Genomic DNA, 27,547 nt, shown 5'->3' with positions numbered 1-27,547 from the left:
TTACATGTATCTAAAAATAAAAATTCCTATACTATATCACAGGTTTCAGCTGACTGTACAGCCAAGTGTTCTCACTCACTAGAAGTGTCAATGTTTATATTGGTCCGCCTCTCCTGTGTTCAAACATTCTGCAAAAAATAGCACAACATAATTTTCCATAACCGTTTGTTCTGGGCTGAGACAATTACACAGGGGCTTCGATTTTGATTACTGACCAATCTATAGAGTAAAATTCATATATTATACCAGAATTATTTTAAATCTGTTTTTCAACATTTATAAAGTATTGATTCTAAATCTGTTTTTCAACATTTAAACAAAAGTGTCCAGATGTTCTTTACACAGATGTTCAGAGCCACTTTGTTGTTTGTATCAATTGTTCATATTGAGTAAACGAAAAAAAAAATCGATGCTGCTGGATGCTGAATGTAGTCGCTGACGATGACGGTGTCGATCTTGCTTCTTCTCATGTGTAGACATCAATACCTGGTCCTCTTGTACTCCCATCCGGTACTCCTGAATGACGACAGAGTGTAGTAGAGCTGAGTGCCAAGTGACAGCTGTAGAATACTGTTACTTCGGCCATTAATCTTGCTCTCGACAGTCCACACGCCTTCATATCAATCACAGTTCACACGGTAGTCTTGATGTTAAACTTGACGTCGCAGATGACCACAGCAGAACAGGACTGGATGTACCAACGGTGTCTCTTAGCAGGAGTGGTGTCAGAAGGTCGTAGAGGCGGGTTGCTTGTTTGCAGAACAGGTGAATCTCGTCTTCCATCATTGCTCACGTCATCTCAGGCGTTTCTTGATGTCCCCAGGTTACTAGGCCGTAAACACCAACTGTGTATACCCTCGTACCGCCGACTTTAGGCCAAAGGAGACAATTTTGCGACCTTCTATTGGCGAGTCCCGGTACTCTGTAGGGAAACCGTGCCTTCCACCTGTGACCGCCTTACTTCCGCTTTCTTGTTACTTCAGATGACGTAATCATTAATCTTCCGGCGAAATTCTTGAGTACTGCTACGTGCTTTCCATTTCTTGACCTCTCCTCCAACACTGCTGGAATGGCTGCAGTCTTGATGACGCAGCAGGTGGGTAGTGGTGATCTCGAGACAGCTACCCCGGCGTTGTATGGCACCTCCGGTGACTGCTATAATGTGGACAGCTCGCTGGCCCTGACAACCTCGTTAGTGACGTGAGGCGTCGGCCGGGTGACTCTTGGACAGTCACTCATCCCCAAAGTAACTGATGTATGGGTTACTGGGTCTGGTGGGGGGAGGGCTTTGTGTAACGTGCCTCCCCCTTCGGTCTTTACAGACAAGGGTTCACGTGTGGCTGGAACAACTGGGTCGGTGTACCAATCAGACCTGGAAACAGACAGACACAACACAGCGGAAGCATAGATATCCCACCGCTGCCACCATTGTAACACTGGTTCGGGTTCTCTCTTTCTTATCTACCTTCTACTCCCTCTACCCGTATTCTTACTTTTTTTTCTCTACCAAGGGACTCCAAAACTTTTACCAAAGCCAACTCCACGCCACGTGGTCCTAAGACGATTGACCGACTTAGGATTCTACACCCAGTATGACGTGACCTAGGCTCTGATCAAAACCCTAGAGTCGCCTCTACGCTGCCACCACCAGACCAGCAACACAGAGCAATGATCGAGGTCTGGATCGATCACGCTAATTAATCAACCTAGGGGCTTGATCCCCACTATATACGATGACCTTGAGTGTGGAATAAATTACACGGTAATGATAATTCCGATTCGATGTTAGAATCGGCGCCCAATCCAACTTTACCTCGTGTGGACCACGTGACCAGGACAAGTTTACACATAAAACACATGGAAATAATGAAATGCAAAATATTAACAAATTTAATTTATTAAAAGAAAACTAAAACAAAATCTAAATATGTTCACTCCCTGTCACTTTAACACTCCCTACTTGACCTGAGTGGCAAATGAGAAGACTATCCCTATAATTAACAATAGCAACTATACCTTGGGCGACCAGCTCTAGATGTTGGGCTGGTCTTGGGGAGAGGTAAGATGGTTGGCCTCTCCCAGTTGATCCCGTCTCCACACTGATTTCTCCCTTGTCTCGTCTACCCCAGACAGAGCATTGTATCCTTCCGCCTAGTCAGTCAAAGTTCTACCAAGTTACTAGCAAGGTTTAAGTTATAACAATTAAACTCTGTTGTACTTAATTGATCCAGACTGGTTGAATTATTTTACTGAAATTAAATTACACAAACATCTAACGGCAAAGCTGTTCCCGATCCCCCAAAATGGATAATTGAACTTTGAGAAATAGTAGACCTGTCAACCCTGCTGACCTATGACCGCCGGTCACTCCGCCTTACAAGTTAGATCTGATTCGTGACGTCACTGATGGTGACTTAAACTCAATAATTAGAATACTCTTGATATTGTACCCAGTACTATTATACAATACAATTTTAATGCAAAATGAATAAAGGCTAATTTTCTCTAAATTACTGAATACTATAGGATGGTTCATTATACGCAGCTATGAACAAAGCGTCGGTTATTTCCACCGCGAATTCCCCTGGGGGTCAGGTCACCATGCGGGCTCAGCTTCCCATTCTCTTTTGTCGATAAACCACTCTGGATAATTCTTACAACCAGCCTAGTTTGTTACATCTTGATTCTTCTCATAATTTTTGTACCATCAGCAAACATTGAGAGGAAAGAGTCTATAGCCTGTGGAAGATCGTTTACATATATTATAAACAGGATGGGTCCAAGTACTGAGGCCTGTGGGACTCTGCTGGTGACATGTCGCCACTCTGATGTCTCCCTCCTCAACGTTACTCGTTGTTTCCTGTTGCTTAAGTACTCCCTTATTCACTGGAGCACCTTCCCTTTCACTCCTGCCTGTTGCTGCAACTTTTTTTACAGCCTTTTATGGGGTACTGTGTCAAAGGCTTTCTGGTAGTCCAGGAAAATGCAGTCGGCCTACCCTTCTCTTTCCTGCCTATTTTTTATTGCCTGGTCATAGAATTCTATTAAACCTGTGAGGCACGATTTACCATCCCTGAACCCATGTTGGTGGTGGGTTGCAAAGTTATTTCCCTCCAGATGCTCTACGAGCCTTTTCTTCGCGATCTTCTCCATCACCTTGCATGGTATACAAGTTAGGAAAACTGGCCTGTAATTCAGTGCCTCTTGCCTGTCACTCTTCTTGTATATTGGGACTACGTTAAACTAAAACTATGTTTTTTCAACTTGTACAGTCAGCACCGACATTTTAGTATACAAATATGTTACATTTTTTTACCTACGTAATTCTAAGAGATAGTGTATGGCTTCCCTTGTCGCTCCCAAGATTTGAGAAGCAATTGTATTTATTTACGTATATATTTACCTAAATTTACCCAAGGGCCACTAACTATCCAGTGGTCTCGACGAGGACAGAAAGCTGGTTGCTTGTTAAAGGATCCGCCAATTGTCTTAATGATATTGTTTAGCTGGATTTTGGCATTTGCGGCTTCAGCGGATAGGCGGTTCCATTGGTTTATAACCCTCTGGGTGGAAAAATGTCTGTTTTCAGTCCTACTTGAGAGGACATACTCTCCAATAGTATATCTGTGATTTCCCTCTTATCAGTGACTTCATACCAAATAGTATGAGGTACTTTGAGCTCTGTAATTACTTCATACACTCAGGAATATTGGAAGATATTCTTGTGCTGCATCCAGATTTTGCCAGTGGGGGCTTATAGATCAGCCTTAATAATTTTGTTCTCTCCTGATTCCATGTATGACTGTCCGTCCTGTGAGGTGGGGACGTTGGATGAACTTGTAGCTGGTTTTTGATCTACACTGTGTGGTCCTTCATACAGAATAGGGAAGTAGCGCATTGCTGTATTCACCTAGTTGTGTTTGCGGGGGTTGAGCTTTGCTCTTTCGGCCCGCCTCTCAACTGTCAATCAAGTGTTTACTAACTACTTATATTTTTTCCACACCCCACACACACACACACACACACACACACACACACACACACACACACACACACACACACACACACACACACACACACACACACACCAGGAAATGAAAACGCTAAGGAATTTGCCATCAACTTTGTTACAAACTTGGGTATTGTAAATCCTGAGATTTATTTGATTTTAGGATTTATTGCCAAACAAAATATAGAAAGTCCATTACTGGCCGTTAGCCAGTGATGGACTTTATTTAGCTCAGTATTCACTGTGACATTTAGAGCAAGGGGTCAGGACTGGATAAAATGAAGGTCGTGTCGTCAGCAAATAGAATTGGTTTGAGATGTTGGGAGGCATTTGGAAGGTCATTAATGTAGATGAGAAAGAGGAGAGGGCCAAGTTGGGGAACACCAATGTTGATGGGTAGGGTGGGAGAAATTGAATTATTCACAGAAATATATTGGAGCCTGTCAGTAAGGTAAGACTTAAGGTACAGCAGGGAATGACTTCTGACTCCATAATGTTGTAATTTATGAAGAAGGTTTTGGTGGTTGACAGTATCAAAAGCCTTACGCAGGTCCACAAATAACCCAATAGGGAATTCATTTTTATCAAGAGCAGCATGTATCAAGTTAATCATACAAATAAGTGCATCGTCAGTGCTTTTTTGGGGTCTGAAGCCATATTGACAAAAGCTAAGTATATTGTGTTTGGCTAGATAAGAGTAAAGCTGCTTGTAGATAAGTTTCTCAAATATTTTAGACAAGTTTGGCAGAATTGATATAGGTCTGAAGTTGTTAACATCAGTGGGATCACCACATTTGTGGTCAGGGGTTACTCTCGTTTTTTTTTTAGAATATCTGGAAAGGTTTGGAGTTCAAGTGACTTGAAGAGCAATGCAATGGCAGGAGCTAAAAATCTGGAGGCTTTTTTGTAAATAAGAGCTGGAATTAGTAGGCATTAGGTACAGAGACTGTGGATAGTTACCTGTAAGATAGTCCTGAATATTAGTATTGGAAGATGGAATATCATTTACAAGGGATGACCCAATGGAAGAGAAGAACATATTGAACTCAATAGCAGTGTCAGAGGCTGAAAGCAGACCATCATTATTTGACAGGAGTATTGGTTTGTTATTTAAAATCTTCTTTGATCCCAATATTTGTGAAATTGTACTCCATGTTTTCTTAATGTTGCCCTTTGTGTGGGTAAATTTATTTTCGTAGTATTTAATTTTGACTCTCCTAATTATTTTAGATAGCAATGATGAGTAATTATTTTAAAATTCTTTGGAGACGATTCCTAACCTATACTTCTTCTCAAGGTCATGTTTTTTTATTAATGGATTTAAGTATCCCCTTTGTAAGCCAAGGATTGTTTAGCCTTTTAGTTGTGACTTGTTTCGTTAGCATAGAACAGTAGGTGTTATAAAGTCTGAGAGTTTTTTGAAGAAAAGATTGCACTGCTAGGTTGATGTCCCCTATGTTACCTAATTCGGACTCCCAGTTGACATTAGCAGCAGCAGCCATTAAATAAAAAAGCTATTAAATAATCTTAACCATGGATCTTTAAGATCTCATGTTGATATGTAATAATCATATTTCTTTTGAATCATTCATTAAATTGTGCATTATGTCTAATTTTTTTCACTTCTTTGGATACACTGTAAGTATAAAAAGCTTTAGTAAAAATAAACCAGTAATATATATTTCATTATATTTTTTATTTAAATAACTGCATCAATATTTTTACAGTTTTCATATCCCCAGAGTCAAATTTAATCTGTGTAAACACTATGCAAATAAAGGGACCTAGTCTATGGAACTCACTCCCTAATGAGTTGAAAAGCTGTCCAACTTTTGCCTCATTCAAAAACAAAACCAAAAAATGCCTAATTTCATCTTCATAGTTTCCTACCTTGTGCTTTTTTCAAAATTCTATATTTGCCTCATTTTTATTTCTATATTTTCTATATTTGCCTCATTTTTATTTCTATATTTTCTATATTTGCCTCATTTTTATTTCTATATTTTCTATATTTGCCTCATTTTTATTTCTATATTTTCTATATTTGCCTCATTTTTATTTCTATATTTTCTATATTTGCCTCATTTTTATTTCTATATTTTCTATATTTGCCTCATTTTTATTTCTATATTTTCTATATTTGCCTTCCTATATTTGACTATATATATTCTATATTTGCCTCATTGAAAAACAAAACCAAAAAGTGCCTAATTTCATCTTCATAGTCTCCTACCTTGTTCTATAAAATTGCACTGTATCTAGTGCTACCCAATCCCCCAATTTTTATGTACCTAATCCAAACGACTTTACCATTAGGATCATTGCTGTCTTATATGTGCTATCAAAATGCTGTATCGTGCTATTAATCTTTGTTAAATTACTAATCAAGCTGTCAACGCAATCAATCACAGCTACTGATGTGCTTTACAATACCTACTAATCTCTCTCATCTCATATTTCCTTGCCATGTACCTGTTAACATTTTATAAATTTGGCTAGAATTTACCTACATAAAATTATCTGTTAGGTTAAGGACCTGCCCGAAACGCTGCATGTACTAGTGGCTTTACAAGAATGTAAAGACCATGCTATGTGTCATCACAAACTCAATGTACATTCTTGTATATATATATATATATATATATATATATATATATATATATATATATATATATATATATATATATATATATATATATATATATATATATATATATATATATATATATATATATATATATATATATATATATATATATATATATATATATATATATATACACACACACATATACTAGCTGAACCCGGCCACGCGTTGCTGAGCCACAGCAACCTTCCCCTGTCTCCCACTGCTCCTCACCATTACCCCCTCCCCCGTCCCCTCATCCTCACAACCATTCCTCACTCCCCTATCCTCTCGTCCTACCAACCATTCCCCATTCCCCGCCTCGTCGTCCTCCCCCACTATTCCCCTAATCCCCGTCCCTTTGTCCTTCCCACCATCCCCTACTCTACCGTCCCTTCATCCTCCCCACCATGTCCCACTCCCCTGTCCCATCGTCCTCCCTTCAATTCCCCCTCTTCCTCGTCAAATGCATTCCAAAATGATCTAATGTTCTCATTAGAAAATTGGGAACATCATATGATCTGATGTTCCCATCACTGAAATATAAGAAAAACAGTTTAAAAAACCAAATGAAAAACAATGTAAAACAACAACAATAAATTATACTGAAGAAATTTGGTACAATTTTGGTAAAAAACACAGCTCAATTTCAATGCAATTGCACACAAAATAATTAAATCAAATGATAATAAATCGAAATACATGAAATATCTATTTGTCATTTCAATCGGAAACATTGAAATGGAAATGTAACATGTCTAGTATAGCATGTGTTGCTCTTACGTGCAACATATGGCGCTATTTCTTAAAAGAAAAAAAATGTTTTTACCTGTCACAGGTGTGGCATCTGTACTTATACTTATGAAATGAACCGTATGGTAAACAACACAGCTCAATTCCAATGCAATGTCACACAAAATAATTAAATCAAAATGAGAATGAATCGAAATCTATGAAAAGTCAATTTTATTATTGCAATTGGAAACATTGAAATGGAATAGTAACATATTTAGTATTACATGTGTTGCTATTACGTAAAACAGATGGCGCTGTTTAAAAAAGAACATGCATTTACCTGTCACAGGTAAGGCATCTATATAGTAGGTAAATAAAAACACGTGTGTATACGAATGGAACGTTGTGTAAAAATTTTAAAGCAATCGGTGAAGAACTTTTGGTGATTACAGCGTGTATTGCTCTTACGTCAACCAGATGGCGGTGTTTTGCAAACAAAAAACATGTTTTTTTCTGTCACACGTGAGGCATGTATGTAGTAATTATATAAAAATATGAGCCTATTCGAATGCAGCGTTAAGTGAAAATTTCAAAGCAATCGGTAAAGAGGTTTCAAAGATTTTCTACACATGAAAAACACATGGAAATTTCAGTTTAAAAAAAAAGAAAAAAATTCCATTACATATATGACATCTCTATAGTATATACTTAAAAACTGGCTCGGATGCGAGTGGAATATTGTGTTAAAATTTGAAAGCAATCGGTAAAGAACTTTAGGAGATTAGCAATTTTGAACAAACGAACATTTACATTTTTATTTATTTACTACCAGTACCCGGTCACGTGTTGCTGTGGCTCAGCAACGCATGTACGTTGCTGAGCTACATCAACCGTCCCAGTCCTCCCCATCAATCTGTTCTTCCCCACCTTTACTCCGTCCCGTGTCCCTTCGTCCTCTGCACCATCTCTCACTTCCATCCCCTCGTCATCTCCACCATTCCTCACTCCCTCGTCAGATGCCTTCCCAAATGGTCTGCTGTTTCCATCAGAAAATTGGGAACATCAAGTGATCTGAAGTTCCCATCACTGAAATATAAGAAAAACAGTTAAAAAATCAAATGAAAATACGATAAAAATATAAAAATAAACTATACTCACAAAACGAACGGTTTAGTAAACAACACAGCTCAATTCCATCGCAATTCACAAAAAACAATTAATTCAAAACGAAAATAAATCAAAATCTATGAAAATTCAATTCATCAATGCAATCAGAAACATTGAAATGTTTTTGTAACATATCTAGTATAGCATGTGTGTTGCTCTTACATGCAACAGATGGCGCTGTTTTTCAAGAAAAGCATAGTTTTACCTGTCACAGGTGTGGCATCTATACTTCTACTTACGAAATGAACGGTATCATAAACAACACAGCTCAATTCCAACACAATGTTACACAAAATAATTCAATAAAAAATAAAATAAATCGAATTCTATGAAAAAAATTTTATCAATGCAATCAGAAACATTGAATTGGAATTCATTACATATTTAGCATAGCGGGCATGTTGCTATTATGTGCAACAGATGGCGCTGTTTTTCAAAAACGCATGTTTTTACCTGTCACAGGGGTGGTATCTATACAGTAGGTATACAAAATGACACCAATCCGAATGCAACGTTGTGTCAAAATTTCAAAGGAATCGGTGAAGAACTTTCAGAGATTACAGCGTGCGTTGCTCTTACGTCCAACATATGGCACAATTTTTCAAAAAGCATGTTTTTTACTGTCACAGGTGAGGTATGTACATAGTACATATATAAAAAGGTGCGCCTATTCAAATGCATCGCTGTGTCAAAATTTCTAACCAATCAGTAAAGAGGTTTCGAAGATTTTCCTAACATGAAAAAGACAGTTTTTCAGAAAAACACAGATTTTCAGAAAAAGCCAGTTTTTCAGAATTACACAGTTTTTCAGAAAAACACAGTTATTCCGAATTTTTTTTTTTGACCGTCACACACGTGACATCTATATTGTATGTATATAAAAACCTGGCTGGAGGCGAATGGAACGTTGTGTGAAAATTTCAAGGCAATTCGTGAAGAAATTTCGGAGATTAGCGAATTTGAACAAACGAACATTTCTATTTTTATTTATATAGAAGATACACACACATATATATATATATATATATATATATATATATATATATATATATATATATATATATATATATATATATATATATATATATATATATATATATATATATATATATATATATGCGGAAAATCCACAGATAAATATGAAATGAGGTGAACGTTTCGGCTTTGTTAAAGCCTTTGTCAACACCAGACTGACTAAGGAGAAGGGAGAAGGGGGGAAGATATATAGGCCGACACCTGACCACCCCATCCCAAGGGTTGGTCAGGTGTAATTAACCAAAAACAGGTATAGCTTAGCTTAGAATGGTCAAAGAGGATTAAGCGGTCAGAGAATAAGGATGAAAGATAAAGAAAAGCCTCATGAACACACAATATATGAATATACAATTATAATGAGACATTGTAAGCCTCTCTATCAGAGTTGTTTCTTAAACTGTTGTGCAATATTATAACTTAAAAATGGATCAAGTTTGTACATTCCAGTACTAACATTAAGAAGATTTGGACACTGACTGATTAGAGCAGACTCAATCAAATTCAGTTCCACGAAATCCCCACAATTGGTAATGCTTTTTGCCCCATTCCAGTTAATATTGTGATCGCATAAACTCGTATGTAGATACAATGCATTAAACGTTTGGGCAGTTCTAATACTATAAGCATGTTGTGACAACCGCAATTGTAAGGACTTTCCTGTTTGTCCAAGGTACACAGAATCACAATCATTGCAGGGAATCGAATACACACAACCTGCTGTATCAGGGGAGTTTTTTATTAAATTGGATTTGATCGTACTATTAGTGAACACCAAATTTATATTAAGTTTCTTAAAAATCAGAGACAATTTTTCAAGTCCACTCGCATAAGGTACCACCAATGAGTTAATAATTTTTGGTTTCGCCTTAGGGACGTGATTATAAAACGTACGCTTGGCTTGTACAAACGAGAAATCCAAAAACCTCTTAGGATATTGTAAACTCTTCCCAATTTCATATATTTTAGCAATCTCTTCATCAAAAAACTCAGGGCTGCAAACCCTCAAAGCTCGTAGAAACATTCCTGAAAATACTGCCTGTTTAACTTTACTATGATGATTCGAATAAAAATGAACATACGACCCCACGTTGGTAGGTTTCCTATACACATTAAATTTGAACTTTCTAGTGACTCTATGAATCATAATGTCCAAAAACGGAAGAGTACCATTCTCCTCAGTCTCACAAGTGAATTTTATTGAAGGTACCAAAGAATTGAGTTCATTAAGAAAAACTATCTGGTCTTTGTCACACGGCCATAAGCACAAAATATCATCAACATACCTATACCAAACCACATTAGCCGGGATAATCCTGGATAAGATTTTTGTTTCAAAGAATTCCATATACAAATTGCTTAAAACTGGGGACAGGGGATTGCCCATCGCCATACCAAATGTTTGTTTGAAAAATTTTCCATTAAAACTAAAATAATTGTCTTTTATACACAATTTAATAAGTTCCAATACTTTATTGGTCTGCAAGCTCAAATTATATTTAGGCAGTTCCTCACGTAGAAATTCTAACAGATCATCAACAGGAACTTTAGTGAATAAAGAGGTCACATCGAAACTTATAAGTTTAAAATCAAAATTTAAATTCAGTGTGGATAGCTTATTAACTAAGTCCACATTGTTTGTCAAGTGTGAGTTGGAAATAGTACCAACTATAGGGGACAAAACTTTGACTAACCACTTAGAGAGTTTATAAGCCGCCGAACCAATTGAACTAATAATCGGCCTTGCCGGATTATATGGCTTATGAGTTTTTATAAGACCATACATGTAAGGAAGAGAGGGGGATCGACTTGTTAGCCTAGATATCAACTCTTTATCGCCTTTACACACGGTTTTAAGAGTTTTGTTAAAATGTGCAATCACTTTTTCAGTAGGATCTCTGTTAACCAATAGATAAGTATCCCTGTCTTCCAAGAGTAACTCCATTTTTCGGACATAGTCATCTTTATTCATAATAACTACTGCATTTGACTTATCAGCCTTGGTAATATGTAATGAACTATCTTTTTTTTTAATCTTATGTAAATATGTAATGAACTATCTTTTTTAATTAATCAAAGGTTTCAGCAATCTTGAAAAGTATAGCAATGTCTCAGTTGAAGATATTAATGTGTGCAAAGGTATGATGTATGGCGTTTTACTTAACAATTCTGTTCCTAATTGTCCAAGTCGATTTGTTCATGCGTTCAAAAATCTCAAAAAAGATAGTTCATTACATATTACCAAGGCTGATAAGTCAAATGCAGTAGTTATTATGAATAAAGATGACTATGTCCGAAAAATGGAGTTACTCTTGGAAGACAGGGATACTTATCTATTGGTATGGCCAATACCAATATCAAGTGAACAATCTTACAAAGATTGTAAGATTGTTCACTTGAGAATGAACCATGGAGGTTCGAAACGTCGTGCAAATTATACAAATAAGTGTAATACACTCTATAGTAAATCACTTCTTTTCTTCACCTTAAAAGTACGAAAATGAGTTTTGGAGAACTCCTATTCCAATTAAGCCCTGATGCTAAGAAAATAGTTAGAGGGATAGAAGCCCTAAACCAGAAAATAATAAATACAGAATATGCGGTCATATTCAATGAAACATATATATATATATATATATATATATATATATATATATATATATATATATATATATATATATATATATATATATATATATATATATATATATATATATATATATATATAATAAATAAAAAGGTAAATAAATAAATTACTTATTGTTACACTGTCAAATTGTGTATCAGAAAGAGGTTTTGGACCCCCCACTTCCCCCTCTTTTTAACAGGTTATAATAGTCTATTCAGTCATAATTATAGGTTTAAGTATTCAATGCAAGAAGTTTTTGAAGCTTTTACCTTTCTTACCTAACATCATTTGTGCAGTGGGGCATTTTGTGATAGTAAATTCTCCCACCAGCAACCTTCTCTCATATTTCATGTTCACCGGTGTTTATTTACTTAATAATTACCGGTATAATATCTTGCTATTATAAAACTAATTCTAATATCATAAAAGACATATTTGCTTCAAGTTTCAAGCAGAGAATGCATATATAACTAACACGAAGGACTTCTCTTCACGAGATTCACCAGCTATATATTTTTTTTTATTACAATCTTAAAATTGATCCTCCGTGTTATGTAGTAGAGAAAAATTGAGTTATATCCAGTTTACTTAAAGCTACGATTGTTAGACAGAAAGCTTAGCTGACGGAGCAAACTTATGATGGTTTTCCTTCTTAGTGTGGCTACCTGAATACCGACGTAGCCGCTACGAAGGCGCTAAGAAGAAAAACATTCGTAAGTACCTTCGTGAATCTGGCCGCTGAATTCGTCAATTTTAACTTAGGGAAATAGACATTAGTTTTGATTATGTTTTAGTTAAATCCAGTAATACTTTTTTATCATATTTAGTTCCCAGGTTGATGGTTTTAAGGATACATGGCATGTAAATAAATATTTTAGTGACGTGGTGGGCCTCCTATTCCGTCTGAGAAGCCACTAAAACTCATTTTCTTCTAATGAAGTTAGTTGTTAGTAATGTTAGTTTGTTCCTAACATAACCGTTTTGGCGTGATATGTTAGGTGTTAGTAATTTAGTGTCGAAATATCTGACACCCTTTATTAACTTGAAGAAATAGATGTAATGCACGTAGTTGTGCAAACCTGGTGATCACTTGCATTGTACATTGATTAAATCCAGAGAGTCGAGCACAGTGCGGTACCGATGTATTTGATGGTTGAAAATGTAGTTCAGATTGTTAAAAAAGGGAGATAGTTTACTTACATCGTCCATTAAGTTTATCAGTGCTTCAATGGATAATGTAACATGTCATTCGTTTTACATTTTGAAAAATATAGATTAATAAAGAATTCATAACTTGTGAGTAGCTAAAGTCCGCTCAAGCTTAAGATATTTACTTTCATTTTCATTCCAGAATATTTGAAGCTGTTGATGGAGCGATAAATTGCAATTTTGTTTACTTTTATTTCAGCAAAGCCTTTGATACTGTGGCTCACGAGGGGGCATTAAAAAGCTGGAGGGACATGGTATATGTGTTATTCTGCGTTAGATTAGAGCAGAATTATTTCAGTGAAAAAAAGAGACAACATAAGTTGAGTTAACTCAGAGTGGGGAACATTGCAAGTGAAGCGCTCGAGAAGTCTGTCCTGGGACCGCTTATGTCTCTCATTTTTATAAGCGATTTAGATACAATCGCTAATAAAGATTGTGTTTAAGCAGCAACATTTTAACATTTTCCAAACTAAAGATGTGAAATACACTGAGATGAAGAAACAAAATTGCTACTAGGTGATCTAGATGGGCTTTCAAAATGAACGAAATATTAGCAGTTAAATGGAAAAAAATAAAAATCAACTGGACATTGTTAATAAGATTGAAAAGTATATTTGTGAAAAATCTCTGCCAATCGTAACTAGTAGAAATCTCAAGCTAAAAAAAAAATCAATTGGTGAATTTATGGAATAAAGCAAATAGGATTCCGAGACATTTCTTGAAGTGTTTCTAATATGACATCAATTATTCTCATTTAGTTCTAATTAGATTATGCAGTTCAGTTGATATCCATACTATATAATAGACACAAATTCTCTTGAATGCATACAGAAAAAGATGGGAAAGTTAATCACATAAATTAGAAAACTCCCCAACGAAACAAAATTGAACTCGAAACGATGTATGTAAATTTGACTAAATTAGAACCAGGAAAGACCAGGGCCAATATTTAGTTGGAAACATTATTAATTCATGGCACAAATTACGAGGTAACATAATAGATATGGTATCGCTGGGATGTTTCAAGCGTAGATTAGATATAAAGACGAGCTAATAATAGGCCTTTTTTGCAGTCCATTATTCGCATGTTTTCATTGTACGTAACTGACTCATAAAGTCGTTGTTTAGAAAAATTCCGTACATTTTTATGTGCTGACAAATTAGTGCTAAACACAGTGAAATCACAATAACGTGACATATCTGTGATAAATTCTTTGGAGGAGGAAGGCGTGTCTTGGGGCTTCCAGGACGCAGGTTCGATCCTGCAGTAATAATCCATTTTCTCTTTGAGATACATTCAGACAAATGCTACTTTATCAACTTCTGCTCAGTGTTTTATAAAACGAGAAGTGGGTCCTTGCTGGGAACTACAAGTAATTAAAGCAAAAGAATGAAATTTACTGTAAGAAACATAGGACGGAGGAAACAATGATTCAAGTAAGACAAAATAAGTATATTTTCAGGTCTTTCAAATGCACATAATTCCGTCTCCTTGTAGATTTCTCTGTGGCGAGGACCTGGTTGTGGGAGAGGGTGGTGTGGGGAGTATGGCTTCTCGTGAACCTCCTACTCTCCAGGAGCTACGGCGGGAACCTCATATCCTACCTAGCAGTGAGGTACATACCCAGACCTTACCCGACTCTCCAAGATTTTCTTGACGACCCATCGGCCAAGTTGATATGGCAGCGTGACTCCTCTACTGAGCAGTATATTCGGGTGAGCTAAGAATAACTAGACGCCGAACCAAAACATCTGAACAGAAAGTTATGTGTTGGCTTGTGTGTCTTATTTCCAGGCAAGTTTGTGTGACTTACTGTCTGTTTAATAATAACTCCCAAGAGAGATGTCACACCATCATGACTGTATTAGAACATTAGGAATTCAGTTAGTATTAATTTCATTTAGATTTTATAGAGAGTGTCGGTTTCCTTATTACTGTTGCTATATGTTCGGTGTTTATTACCTAGAATGGTTATTTTTGCAGTAGCCGTTCCTGCTATTTAACATAAGGTTACATTATTTGAATAGATGATAATATAAATTAGTTTCGTATATTGTTTCCTTCTAAGAATATAATACATTTTATAGACGTAAAGTTCCTATCCTCAATTTTGTTCAGAAATTGTTAGAATTCATAATGATCAAAGAATAACAAAACAGTTGTTTTATTGTTTGTTTGCTTGAGTTTCCATTTTCCAGTTGAGAGGTTTTGGCTTGACAGAGGACCTTGCAGCCTTGGAGGAGACCGGGCGGGTGATACGCTTCACCCTCGACCAATTCTCGCATAGTATCGACACACTAGTGAGGCGAGGAGGCCACCTCATCCTCTACTACGATGAAGGCGTTCCCGCTCTCCTGGGGCAAGACTTCTCTAAATCAGGTTATCTTATGAGTCGGTATCGAAGTAAACTGACAGAAAGTTGAAATGATATGAATGATGGTTATAATAAGAATGTTGGTATGGCTGGAGTGGTGAAGGCTTTCTCTTGTGTCTCATTCCACAGGACGGTGTGACTTTTACGTCTTGAAGGATAAATTCAAGCCTTCTATGACCAGCATGATGGTTCCCAAGGACAGTCCTTTTCTGCATGTTTTTAATAACAAGTATACATATTACATTTGTATCATTGTATGCGTACACACTCGTGAGTATGTGTGGTTGTACTTACTTATCAGTGCTTACCAAACAGTGTATTGGACAGTGAAGTCTAGCTCTTTATGCCCCGCCTGCTAGTCACGTACTTGCTGTGTTACATTTCTCAAATCGGGCATAAAAGTTGTGTATGGAGGTGGCTTCCACAACTTCTCCTACTGCATTCTACTTCCTAACTACTCGTAAAGAATACGAGTAGTAAGGAGTGCCTTTGTCCCTGCATCCCTTCGGCTCATTAGCCATTACATTTTCCACTTGTGTCCTTTTGTTCGACTTTCTCTCGATCTGGAGAGGCTCTCCTTGTCTACCATATATATTCCCACAGTATCTTGTATGTTGTGATCATATCCCCTCAGTTCCTGGTATTCTCTTTGAGTTGTGAGGTTTAGATCCATTAACAAATCTTTGTATATTAACCCTCTTACCTTCGGCACCACTCCTACTGCAAATCATATGCTTTATAAATTTTTCCTTCACAAGGTGTAGATTCCATGTGGGTGATTCATATTCCAGCAATGGTCTAACAAATGTTGTGTAGACTGGTAAAAATAGGTTCTGATACAGGTTTCTAGACGATGTTTTCATATTTGCCAACGTCGCACATGCTGCTGATGTTATCCTGTTTATGTGTGTATCCGGTGTTAGTGTCGGAATTATATCCACTCCCAGATTCGTATCTCTTTCTGATTACTGTAGCTGCCGTTCCCTTAGGGTGTAGATGCCGTCTAGTATCCTCTTCCCCTTCATCATCTTCATAATCTTACACTTGTTTGGATTGATATCCAGCAAACATTTGTTTGATAACTCTTGAAGTTTGTCAGGATCCTCCCTGTAACTTCCTGCAGTCCTCATCTGTCTTCACATTTCTCATCAGCTTTTCGTCATCTACATACATTGACATGTCTGAGCTAGCTCCGTCAGGAAGGTCGTTCACATAAATTAGGAACAGCAGAGGTCGCTGGACCTTGTGGGGCCCCGTTTTGTTACATTCCTTCACCTGAAACTTTCTCTATGACTGTGACTCTGCTTTCTGTACTTGAGATACTCCATTATCCAGTTAAGTATTTTCGCAGTTATCCGAGCCTGTTTCTGCATCTTGCACACGAGTCTTTCATGGGGAATAGTTTCAAACCCTTTCTGACAGTCTAGAAAAATACAGTCTACCCTGACTTCCTTTTCCTGTCCTATTTTAGTAACCTTGTCATAAAACTCAATCAAGTTCATAAGGCATGACTTTCCATTTCTAAATCAAAGCTGATTTGTTTTAAATATATAGTTTAACATTTCAAGATGCTCCACCATTCTCGACCTGATTACGTTCTCCAGCACTTTACAAGGAATACTTGTCAATGACACTGGTCTGAAGTTTATTGCCGCCTTTCTACTCATTTTTTAATACTGGGATGATGGAAATCCTTTCCAGATATCTGGGAGAGTTTGCGTCTCAAGCGTATTATTTCAAGTTTTAGACAACGGTTGACAGAGTGCTACAGCAGCCATGGGGAAATTAGGACTGGCTCTATTGATTTGGTCATATTTAGTTCCTCCAGAAATTAGTCACTACTACTACAAAGACTACAATGCAATCCAGTATTTGCTCTGTGCTTTCGTCTTGCAGCGTTGGTCTCCATGCTGGTTCTAATGAATGGACCTCTTGAAATCCTTCGTTGAGTTCCTCACATATCTCATTATTATTTTCTATGTGAGTTCCTCCTTTTTTCATCAATCTAAGTACATGGTCTCTCACTGTAGTTTTTCTTCTTATATGTCTATAGAACAGCTTTGGTTGGTTCCTAGTTTTGTCAGCAATGTCATTTTCAAATGGCTTCTGCACTTACTCAGGTGTAATAATTTCCGGTACTATGTTTCTAGTTTTTTGTAATTTTGCCAGACTTTGTATTTTGTCACTTCTCTAGCTTCCCTGTATTGTCTATTGAACAAGAGGTTTACTTTACTTTTTCATCCATTTCCTTCTTGAGTGGTATGAATTGTTTCGTTGCACCAGCATTTTTTCACTGTGATTTCCACTATCTCATTTGCAGTCTTATTTGCTATTTCTCTTTCCCATTGGATTTCCCGAAAAAAGTCTCTCTTTCTTTTGAAGTTCTCGCGTCTGTAGTCTCTCTTCTTCTTCTTCTTCTTCAATAGGTTTCTTAGGGTAACAATATCCTTCAGCTCCACTATGTAATTCAAGCATAACACTGCAGTTGTTGCTAGCTCCTATAGGCATCTCATACTCAATTCTTTCGACATCTGCTTCAGTATGGTAAAATGCAAAGTCTAGTGTGGCTCGTGGATCTTCTCTTTCTCTTGTTAGGTCTGTGACACGTAGCTTTAAGAAATGTTTGTCTGCCATGTCCGCCAGCTTTGCCCTCCCTGTCTCATCACCCCCATGGGGATCCTTATTTATTCTCTATAATTCTCTGTGGGTGAAGTCTCCTAATATCATGATTTTAGCTTATGTGTTACCCTTGCTAATCTGGCTGCTTTTTCCATGACTTTTAAAAATTATCATTACATCTGTCGTATTTTTCCCTAGGCTTTCTGTTGTTTAGTAGAGGATAATAAATCTATGTTATGAATATCTTCATGGTTTCCACTGTTGCTGTTCATAGTACATACTCTTGCTCGTCAATTCCATTTACTTGTTTTACTACTGCAAATCTCAGGTGTAGTTGTAATATAAGAGTTACACCACCTCTGCTTCTGTGTACCCTATCTCTCCTATTATTTATTACCCTCATGAGATGATTGAATATTCCATGACACTTCACAGTCTTGTTTCCATCATCGCAATATCGTGCAGTTGTACTTCTCCCAGTCATTCCTGTAATTATATTCCTTTATTTGCGATTCCATCTTCACCTGAGTACATTAATTTTATGCTACTCAAGAAAATTGAACTGCTTTTGATTTCTCCAAAGAGTGTTTGATCATGTGGCTGTATATCCGTATTTCATAAGGGGAGGGAGGAATGATAAACCAGTCATTCTTGACAATTCGTTTGTGTTCATGCTTCATTAGGCTGAGCAGCCATCTTTCTCCCTCTATAGTACTCTATGTTGCATTGTTAAATTGGTTTTTCCCACTATTTTTCTGTGTTTTACTCTCTGTTGCTAGATTTGTCTTGTATTGTGCCCTATTTGTGTAATTTTCTGGTCTCCTTGCATTTCTCATATGGTCTTCTTGACTGATTCTCTTTGCTGCCACCTTCTCTTCAACAGACATGTCCTGTCTAATAAACACTGCATGGTACTTTTCCTCATTATTAAAATATCTCTTCTCTGCCAGTATATATTTAATTGGGTTGTTGTTTATAAAAATAACATTCACTGGTCGATTTATTTCTCTCTGAAACTTACCCAGCCTGCAGAATGTTTTTTTCTTTATTACATCTTCAGCCTGAATACTGAGTAGAGTTTCTGTTATTTCATTGTTATCTCTTCTTACTTGCAATGTGACCCCATCAGGCTTTAGTAGGGTTGCATACTACCGATCTCTTCCTCTCTGACTCCTGTCTTTCACAATTCCTGAATTGGGTAGTTTTTAGCACCTCTAACACTGTTTTCTTAATTACTTTCTTTCCATCGGAACCTTTAGCTGCACCAGCAAAGGTTTTGTTTGGCCTTACTCCCCAAACATTGGTTGCTTCTCTTTTTGTTTAATTCTTCCCACTGTTTTCTGACTTTGTTACATTTGCTTCCTTCTCCGCCATTTCTGTTATGTTTTAAAATCTATTCACACTTGCGTCTCCTTTGAAATTTATTTCCTTCAGTTCTACTTGATTTAAAGTTTCAACGCCGTGTTCGTCACTCCTGTAAACTTTTACCTTTAAGTCTTTAATAACCTCATTAATGTTTTACTACTACTACTACTACTACTACTACTACTACTACTCTCTCTCTCTCTCTCTCTCTCTCTCTCTCTCTCTCTCTCTCTCTCTCTCTCTCTCTCTCTCTCTCTCTCTCTCTCTCTCTCTCTCTCTCTCTCTCTCTCTCTCTCTCTCTCTCTCTCTCTCTCTCTCTCTCTCTCTCTCTCTCTCTCTCTCTCTCTCTCTCTCTCTCTCTCTCTCTCTCTCTCTCTCTCTCTCTCTCTCTCTCTCTCTCTCTCTCTCTCTCTCTCTCTCTCTCTCTCTCTCTCTCTCTCTCTCTCTCTCTCTCTCTCTCTCTCTCTCTCTCTCTCTCTCTCTCTCTCTCTCTCTCTCTCTCTCTCTCTCTCTCTCTCTCTCTCTCTCTCTCTCTCTCTCTCTCTCTCTCTCTCTCTCTCTCTCTCTCTCTCTCTCTCTCTCTCTCTCTCTCTCTCTCTCTCTCTCTCTCTCTCTCTCTCTCTCTCTCTCTCTCTCTCTCTCTCTCTCTCTCTCTCTCTCTCTCTCTCTCTCTCTCTCTCTCTCTCTCTCTCTCTCTCTCTCTCTCTCTCTCTCTCTCTCTCTCTCTCTCTCTCTCTCTCTCTCTCTCTCTCTCTCTCTCTCTCTCTCTCTCTCTCTCTCTCTCTCTCTCTCTCTCTCTCTCTCTCTCTCTCTCTCTCTCTCTCTCTCTCTCTCTCTCTCTCTCTCTCTCTCTCTCTCTCTCTCTCTCTCTCTCTCTCTCTCTCTCTCTCTCTCTCTCTCTCTCTCTCTCTCTCTCTCTCTCTCTCTCTCTCTCTCTCTCTCTCTCTCTCTCTCTCTCTCTTGTAATTCTTTAACCTGCCTTGCCAGAGAATCAACCTCTTCTTTCAGTGTCTGTTTTTGTTCTCCCCTTGTCCTTTTGTTCTGCTCTACCTCCATCTGAATTTTTGCATTACCCATCACAAGCATGGACAGTAATCAACCATTCTTTCTCTGAGATCATCTGTGGCCTTCCCATGTTCCTCCCTCATGCTTTCCTCTAATGCCATAAATAGTTTTTAGATAGCTGGGTTTATATCTTTAGGGCAAAGCATCTTATCCCTCGTCTCCTAGCTTTCCCTGTCAAATTCTAGCAACACAGCAGGTACACTAGCTTAGTACAGCTTACATCAGTTGCATAAAGCCTGACCTCGACATCGACAGGCGTTGTTCGTAGCTCCTCGTCGATAATGCCTGCGCCACTGGTGTAGGTCGAGGTGGGGGTCCTCTTACCTGGTGTGTGGTGGTGGTGAAGGATTCCCCTCCGGTCAAGTACCTGCCTCACCCTGTCTCACTGGTCACTCTACTTCATTATTTATATAAAAAAAATCTACTTCTTGTTTCTATGTGTTTTTGGTTTCTGTCAATTTCCTAGACTATTATACTATGATACACCTATTCCCTGTGATATGGCAAGCTTATCCCTCCCAAGATACATAAAAACATTGGTGCATCCTAGACCACAACCCCCTCAACTAGCCAGGTCATGTATTCACCTATTTCTACTAACCTATTTGGGCCTACAGAGCTGTGCATTAGCTCTTTGGCCCCGCTTGTCTAGCCTCCTGTATATAGAGTAACGACTCCTGGCCTATTTCGTTATCATAACTATTTTTAAATTTACGAATTTAATGCTCTTCCACAACCTGTTCCTTTAGTTCATTTAATTTCCCCCACTACCCTTATGCTAAATGAAAACTTCCTAACACTGGTATTCATTGGGAACATTTCCTCTATTTCCACTCTGTCAATCCTGTGAAGTATTTTATACGTTTCAATTATCTCCCTACTTTTCCTCATTTTTTCTGTCGTCATTATGTAAAATTTTGTTAGTCTCTTCATATTCCATCCCCACACAATTTTTGGACGAGCCTCCATGAATACTTGTGAACATATTATAGTTTGCTTGTGTGTTTCTTGAGGTGTGGGCTACACGGTGGGCGGCATTTAATAAGCCACGTCTCACGTAGATGGTGTAAAACAATCGAAATTCCTCCTTATTTAGGTTCCTGAATGAAGTTCTAACTTTTAAAGGTAAATGAAGGACCCAATATATGTGTAAGCGTATTAAAAAGCAAAATTTTGAATGTTACAATCATCCTTTCTCCAGGTACTGTATACAGTTTCTGACTGTATACAGTACCTTGAGACAGAATGTAATTTACAGAAGAAAATTAAATTTTTAAAATACTTGCACATATATTAGGTCTTTCCTTCACATTCATTTAAGCACTACGGCATTGTAATAAGCTTCTCCGTTCACTGAGAATGCTGCTCTCATTATTCTATTTCAACCCATCCTCTTGTACAGATAGTACGTTTTGTAGCTATGTGCACCATAGTAAAAACATTGACGTAAAAGTGAATTAGATAGTAGAATTTGGTAGTATTCACTTTATAGAGTTCGAAAAAAATAAAGTTAAAAAAAACTTGAAAATTCCAGGCCTAGTATAGCACATATATACTATGTTAGGCCTTAGGTAGCGTGGATTAGGCCTAAGAAGGTTATATTAGGTTGTCCCTGCAACATAAATAGGAAATCTTTTCCGGTTTATCCAAATTCAATAGTACAGATTTCCACTTTCTAATTGCCCATTACGTCATATATGTACTATGGTCCTCATCGTTACTATAAGAATCTACTAACGAGGAGGATGGGCTGTATGTTTATATAAGCCTCCGGAGAGAAGTTTGGTGTTACATACACTCACAGGTCTCTTTTTCATGTCGTTAAAGGGAGGTAGTTTCCTTTCATTGTGTACTGTCCCTTTTGTCTCCTGTTACCTGGTCCTATTTCCATTACTTTACACTTGCTCGTATTGAACTACAGTAGCCATTTCTCCAATCATTTCTACAACTTGTTCAAGTACTCTTGGGGAATCCTACAATCCTTATCTGTCACGACTCGTCTTATCAATTTCTCATCGGCTGGAAACGCAAATTTATTTCTTAGACGCACACAAAACTTTTTAGAATGCAGCCCATAGTAGCTGTCGAATTCCCAGGTTCCGGTTTCTGCTAGGTGAACAGAGCATCTGGTGAAAGAAACTCGGCCGAATAATTTTTTTTTGTCCTCCTTTGTCAGGAAGTGAACCCGGCGCTCTGGTCAACGACTACCGGGCACTATCTACCTCCTTATGCCCTGACACCTGGCCTCCTTGTCCCTCTTGCCTTATGGCTTAACTATTTTGACGTTCAAATTCTTGGTCAAATCTGGCTTCAAAGTTATGGATGAAGATGGCTTAAATTCTCCTTCTAGTGCAGTCCACTTGTTGACCACTCGTACGGGGGTTTCCTTTACATTCTTCGACTTATTTATGTTTTCAGCTTCCGTTTGTGTCCTTTTGTCGTTCCATCTCTCAATTTGAACAGGCTAACCCTCTCCACCTTGTCTATTCCCCGTCAGTATCTTTTATGCTAAGATCATATCTCATCTGTTTATTCTGTCCTTCAGTGTTGCCTTAAGTTGTCCCTTCAGGGCCTTAAGCTTCATAGCTTAACCCTCTTAGCTCTGGGACTAATCACGCAAAGCTTTCCAATTTTAAAGTTTGAGTTTTATGCTTCACTTGGTGTAAATTCCAGGCTGGAGTTGCATATTCCACGATTGATCTATTGATTTGACAAAGACTATGTAGACTGGCTTGAAAGAGTTATTATTTAGCTTTTTAAACGATGTTCTAATGTTCGCCAGCGTCCCATATTCTGCCGATGTCTCTCTGTCTGCGTGTGCCTCTGGTGTTTGTGTTCAAATTACATCCACTTCTCGTTCTCTCTTCGACTCCTCTAGTTAATGGCCAATTATGGTGTACGAACTTTCTGGTCCTCTTCCTCCCTTCCACATCCTCCTTACCTTACATGTAATGGTACTGAACTCCAGCAACCATTTGTTTGCCCCGTCCTGGAGTTTTTCAAGTTCCTCCTGTAGCATTCTGAAGTTGTCCTCTGTCATTGCATTCCTCATTATCTTACGATCGTCTGCAAACATTGAAATGTACGAGCAAGCTGCCTCGGGTAGATCATTAACATAAATTAGGAACACTCATGGTGCTTTAACTAATTCAGTGTCTTCCCAGTTATCCCAACTTACATCTCTATATTGTACATCAATCTTCCATGAAGAAGGGTATCAAGATCGTTTGGACAATCTAGGAAAATGCAATCTACCCAGTCTTTCTTTTCTTGTCTTATTTTAGTAACCTTGTCATAAAACGCTATGAAGTTTGTAAGGCATGACTTCCTTCACCTTTCTAAAAACCTTGCTGAGGATTCTTTACAAAGTTTGTTCTCTTTATGTGCTTCACTATTCTCGACCTGATTACTCTCTCTAGCACTTTACATGGAAAATATATGTCAGTAGTCCTAATCTGTAAATTAGTGCCTCCTGTATGACCCCCTTTCATGAATATTGGAAATACATTTGCCCACTTCCAGAATTCTGGGAGATTTCTTGTTTCTACTGTTAATATGAAAACAGCAGTTGAAGGGAGACACAGCACCTCTGCAAGTTTCTTCGATAGCCATGGTGATATTAAGACCGGCTCAAATTATTTATTGCATCTAATTCCTTCATGTTTTTTAACCTCTTCCACGGTGACTACTATGTCATCCAGTGTTTCCTCCGCGCATCATCTCTCAATTTCGTTCTCAATGTTGGTTCCTTTGTAAAAGCCTTCTGAAATCCTTTTGTCGAGTTCCTCACACACTTTGTCATTTTTCATTAGATTTTCCCCTCGTCTTGCCAACCTGATGACATAGCCTTTTTCTGTTGTTATTCTCCCAATATGGTTATAAAACAGCTTTGGGAGGTCCTTAGCATATCCAGCATTGTCGTTTTTTAATTTCCTCTCAGCTTCTCTCCTATCTCTTGTGTATTCATATCCGGCTCTCTTTAGTGCATTTCTGTTTTCCTCTGTTCCTAACGCTCCATACTTTTCATACTTTTTAGGTACTTTCCTTTGTTTTTCTGCACTGCATATTAAACCAGGGTTTTCTTTTCCATTCTTGTCTATTCCTTCTTGAGAGGGAAGCACAACTCTGTTGCATCTGCCCATTTTTTAGTAATTATTTACTTCATCTCATTTTCTGTCTTCTCCAACAGTTCTCTTCCCCACTGGATCTCATTCAGAAAATTCCTCAACAATTATAAAACATCTTCTCGTTTGTAGTCATCTTCCTCAGCATGTTTCCTGATCTATACAATGCCTCTACAACAATTAAATAGTAAGGCACGATAATGCAGTGGTCACTAAAACTTAATGGCATCTCATACCCTATCCTCTCAATACCCGTCTCTCTGTGGGGTAAACACCAAGTCCATTGGTGTTGGTGTGCTCTCTCCTTACTCTTGTTGGCTCTGTGATTTGTTGTTGAGAGATGTGCTTTCCCACTGTGTCCACTAGTTTTCTCTCCATGGCTCGTCACTCCGGAGGGTCTTTATTTATCCTGGCAATTTGTGATTAAAAACTCCAAGTATCAGATTCTTAGCTCTCATCCTTCTTGTCACTATGGCCGCTTTTTCTAGTACCTATAAGTCTACCAAAAGTCTTCTGCTGTTTCGTGTGGGACTGAAAATCACCTCTTCCACTTTCTTCGTGTTCCCAAATGTTGTTATTGCCTGTATGTACTATTGCTGATCGCATTCTTCTGACGATTTCACTTTCTCAAAGCTCCAGTGTAGTTATAGCAGTAAGTGTACACAACTTCCACCTCTATTTACTCTATTTATTTGTATTACTTGATATCCTCTTTGGAACCATGCATTTCCTATAACACATGAGAGTTTAATTATGGTATTGCAATATTATGTAGTTACACTTTTGTCATCCTTTCCTGCAACTCTAGCCCTTTATTTGTAACTCCATCAGCATTTGTGTACATAAATGTAATGCAACTCATCGCAACGACGACAGCCAAACTGGCAAACGTCCAGGTATCCTTCTGGAGCTTGGATACAGATACCTTCTGAGAACTGTATACATTTGGAGATAATTTTGGATCCTTTGGGAGATCTTTTGGATCCTTTTGGAGACTCTTCTGAATCCTTTAGGGGATCCTTTTGGATCCTTTTGAATATCCTTTTGAATTCTTTTGGAGATACATTTGGATCCTTTTGGAGATACATTTGGATCCTTTGGAGATCCATTCTTGAGCTTAAGCACGGATCCCTTACTCATAGGAAGACTTGAGAAAAGAGGAAAAGGTCCAAAAAATTTCAACAAAACGATAACAGCTCAATCAGGATCTATTAGTAATAACATAAATACCAAACCTAAATACCAAACCTCAGCATCATATCTAACAATGCATTTGGAAATGTAATTTAGTGTTCTGCACATCCCTGAAACATATCAACGGAACTTCACTTCTCTTAAGTATTTGCTCGAAAGTTCTCCCAATATCACAATCACCGGCAGGACAAGGTGTGATACAACCTCTGTGGAAAAATGATTTTATCTAATTTTACACCTGTACAAATAACAGCAGTTTCACCCAACTTGATTATAGTAGGTCAATAGAGCCCGAATGAGGAATATTTATTTTAGTATAACCAGCAAATCGCAGAACAAGTCAAGTAACGAGTGCTCTGGCGAATCTGACCTGATGCCAGCCACAGCTGGAAGGACAAAGATTCGGAACTCAATTTATGTTTTCCTGAAAGGCCAGTTGCATACACTATTTATGAAAAAAAAGTTTTTCATAAAACCATGTGATATATCCATCCTCTATTAGCTGATTGTGTAGAAACCACTATCACCACGGAAAAAATATCACGGACTTGTGTTCGTGATATTCGTTCTTGTTCGTGAGGCGTTCGTGAACGCTTCACCACTTACAAATTCTGGTGAGGTGTATAATAATGTAAGTGTTTCTTTCCTAATTCCAGGTACTCAAATTTCACCTTTTTATTTCATTATTCGCAGGGTCCTGGCTCTAAGAGAGTTCGGACTCTACGATTATTTTCAAAGTTCTGCAATCCCTAACTTCACAGCTTGCCTAGCTCCCCCAACAAAGATATCTGTCAGCACATCTCTATCAATAACCAACTTATGGGTAAGAATATGTGAAAAGAAGAGACATCACAGCGTTTTTGTCCTTTAACTTAAAATTTTATGTTTTTTTATTGAAACAATGTTTATTGATTTATTCTGTTAATTAACGCATTTTGATTTATTTCAGGGAATATTCGTTGTGCTTTCTGGAGGACTGTTTGGTAGTTTAGTTTCTCTGTGTCTCGAAATCCTTAGCAAGAAAATTCTTCAGTTATCAGATACTTCGTAAGATGGATCCACTGCCGCTCGAGTTTCTGATTTGTTTTTTTTTATGAAAAGTTTTGATATCTTTCGAATAAATACAGTTTCAATGTAAACAAATGCAAATCAGATCATTCAATTAGACCACTCACTGCTAGATGGATTTTCCATAAATATTCTCACAGCCTCTTTTAATCATATAAATAAATTTATTTATTAAAAATACATTTAATGAATCATTTTATAAAAAGTAATTAAAAAGTAATTTAAAAATAAATCATTTAATAAAAAGTAATATATTTTAAAACGTAGATTTGTTTTGATCTAGTCAAGATTAAGAAGAAAGAGACAGGCGCTGGACAAAATTTTGATAAT

General features: G+C 37.6%; 1 protein-coding gene across 1 annotated transcript in view; it reads left to right on the top strand.

Annotated features, from left to right (window-relative positions):
• The window catches only part of LOC138362863 (glutamate receptor ionotropic, delta-2-like), a 96,263-nt gene extending 68,952 nt beyond the window's left edge, over window positions 1-27,311 (top strand). Inside the window, exons 5-9 of the mRNA XM_069321438.1 lie at window positions 14,906-15,123; window positions 15,607-15,787; window positions 15,912-16,011; window positions 26,843-26,972; window positions 27,099-27,311. Of these exons, the coding sequence (XP_069177539.1) occupies window positions 14,906-15,123; window positions 15,607-15,787; window positions 15,912-16,011; window positions 26,843-26,972; window positions 27,099-27,200 (731 nt within the window). The 3' untranslated portion in view covers window positions 27,201-27,311. The remainder of the gene's footprint in view (window positions 1-14,905; window positions 15,124-15,606; window positions 15,788-15,911; window positions 16,012-26,842; window positions 26,973-27,098) is intronic.
• Window positions 27,312-27,547: the final 236 nt, after the last annotated feature.

The sequence above is a fragment of the Procambarus clarkii genome, chromosome 9 (assembly GCF_040958095.1).
Source record: "Procambarus clarkii isolate CNS0578487 chromosome 9, FALCON_Pclarkii_2.0, whole genome shotgun sequence".
Lineage (NCBI taxonomy): Eukaryota > Metazoa > Arthropoda > Malacostraca > Decapoda > Cambaridae > Procambarus > Procambarus clarkii.
The sequence above is the reverse complement of the archived record's forward strand: the minus strand, read 5'-3'. Positions and strand labels throughout refer to the sequence as shown.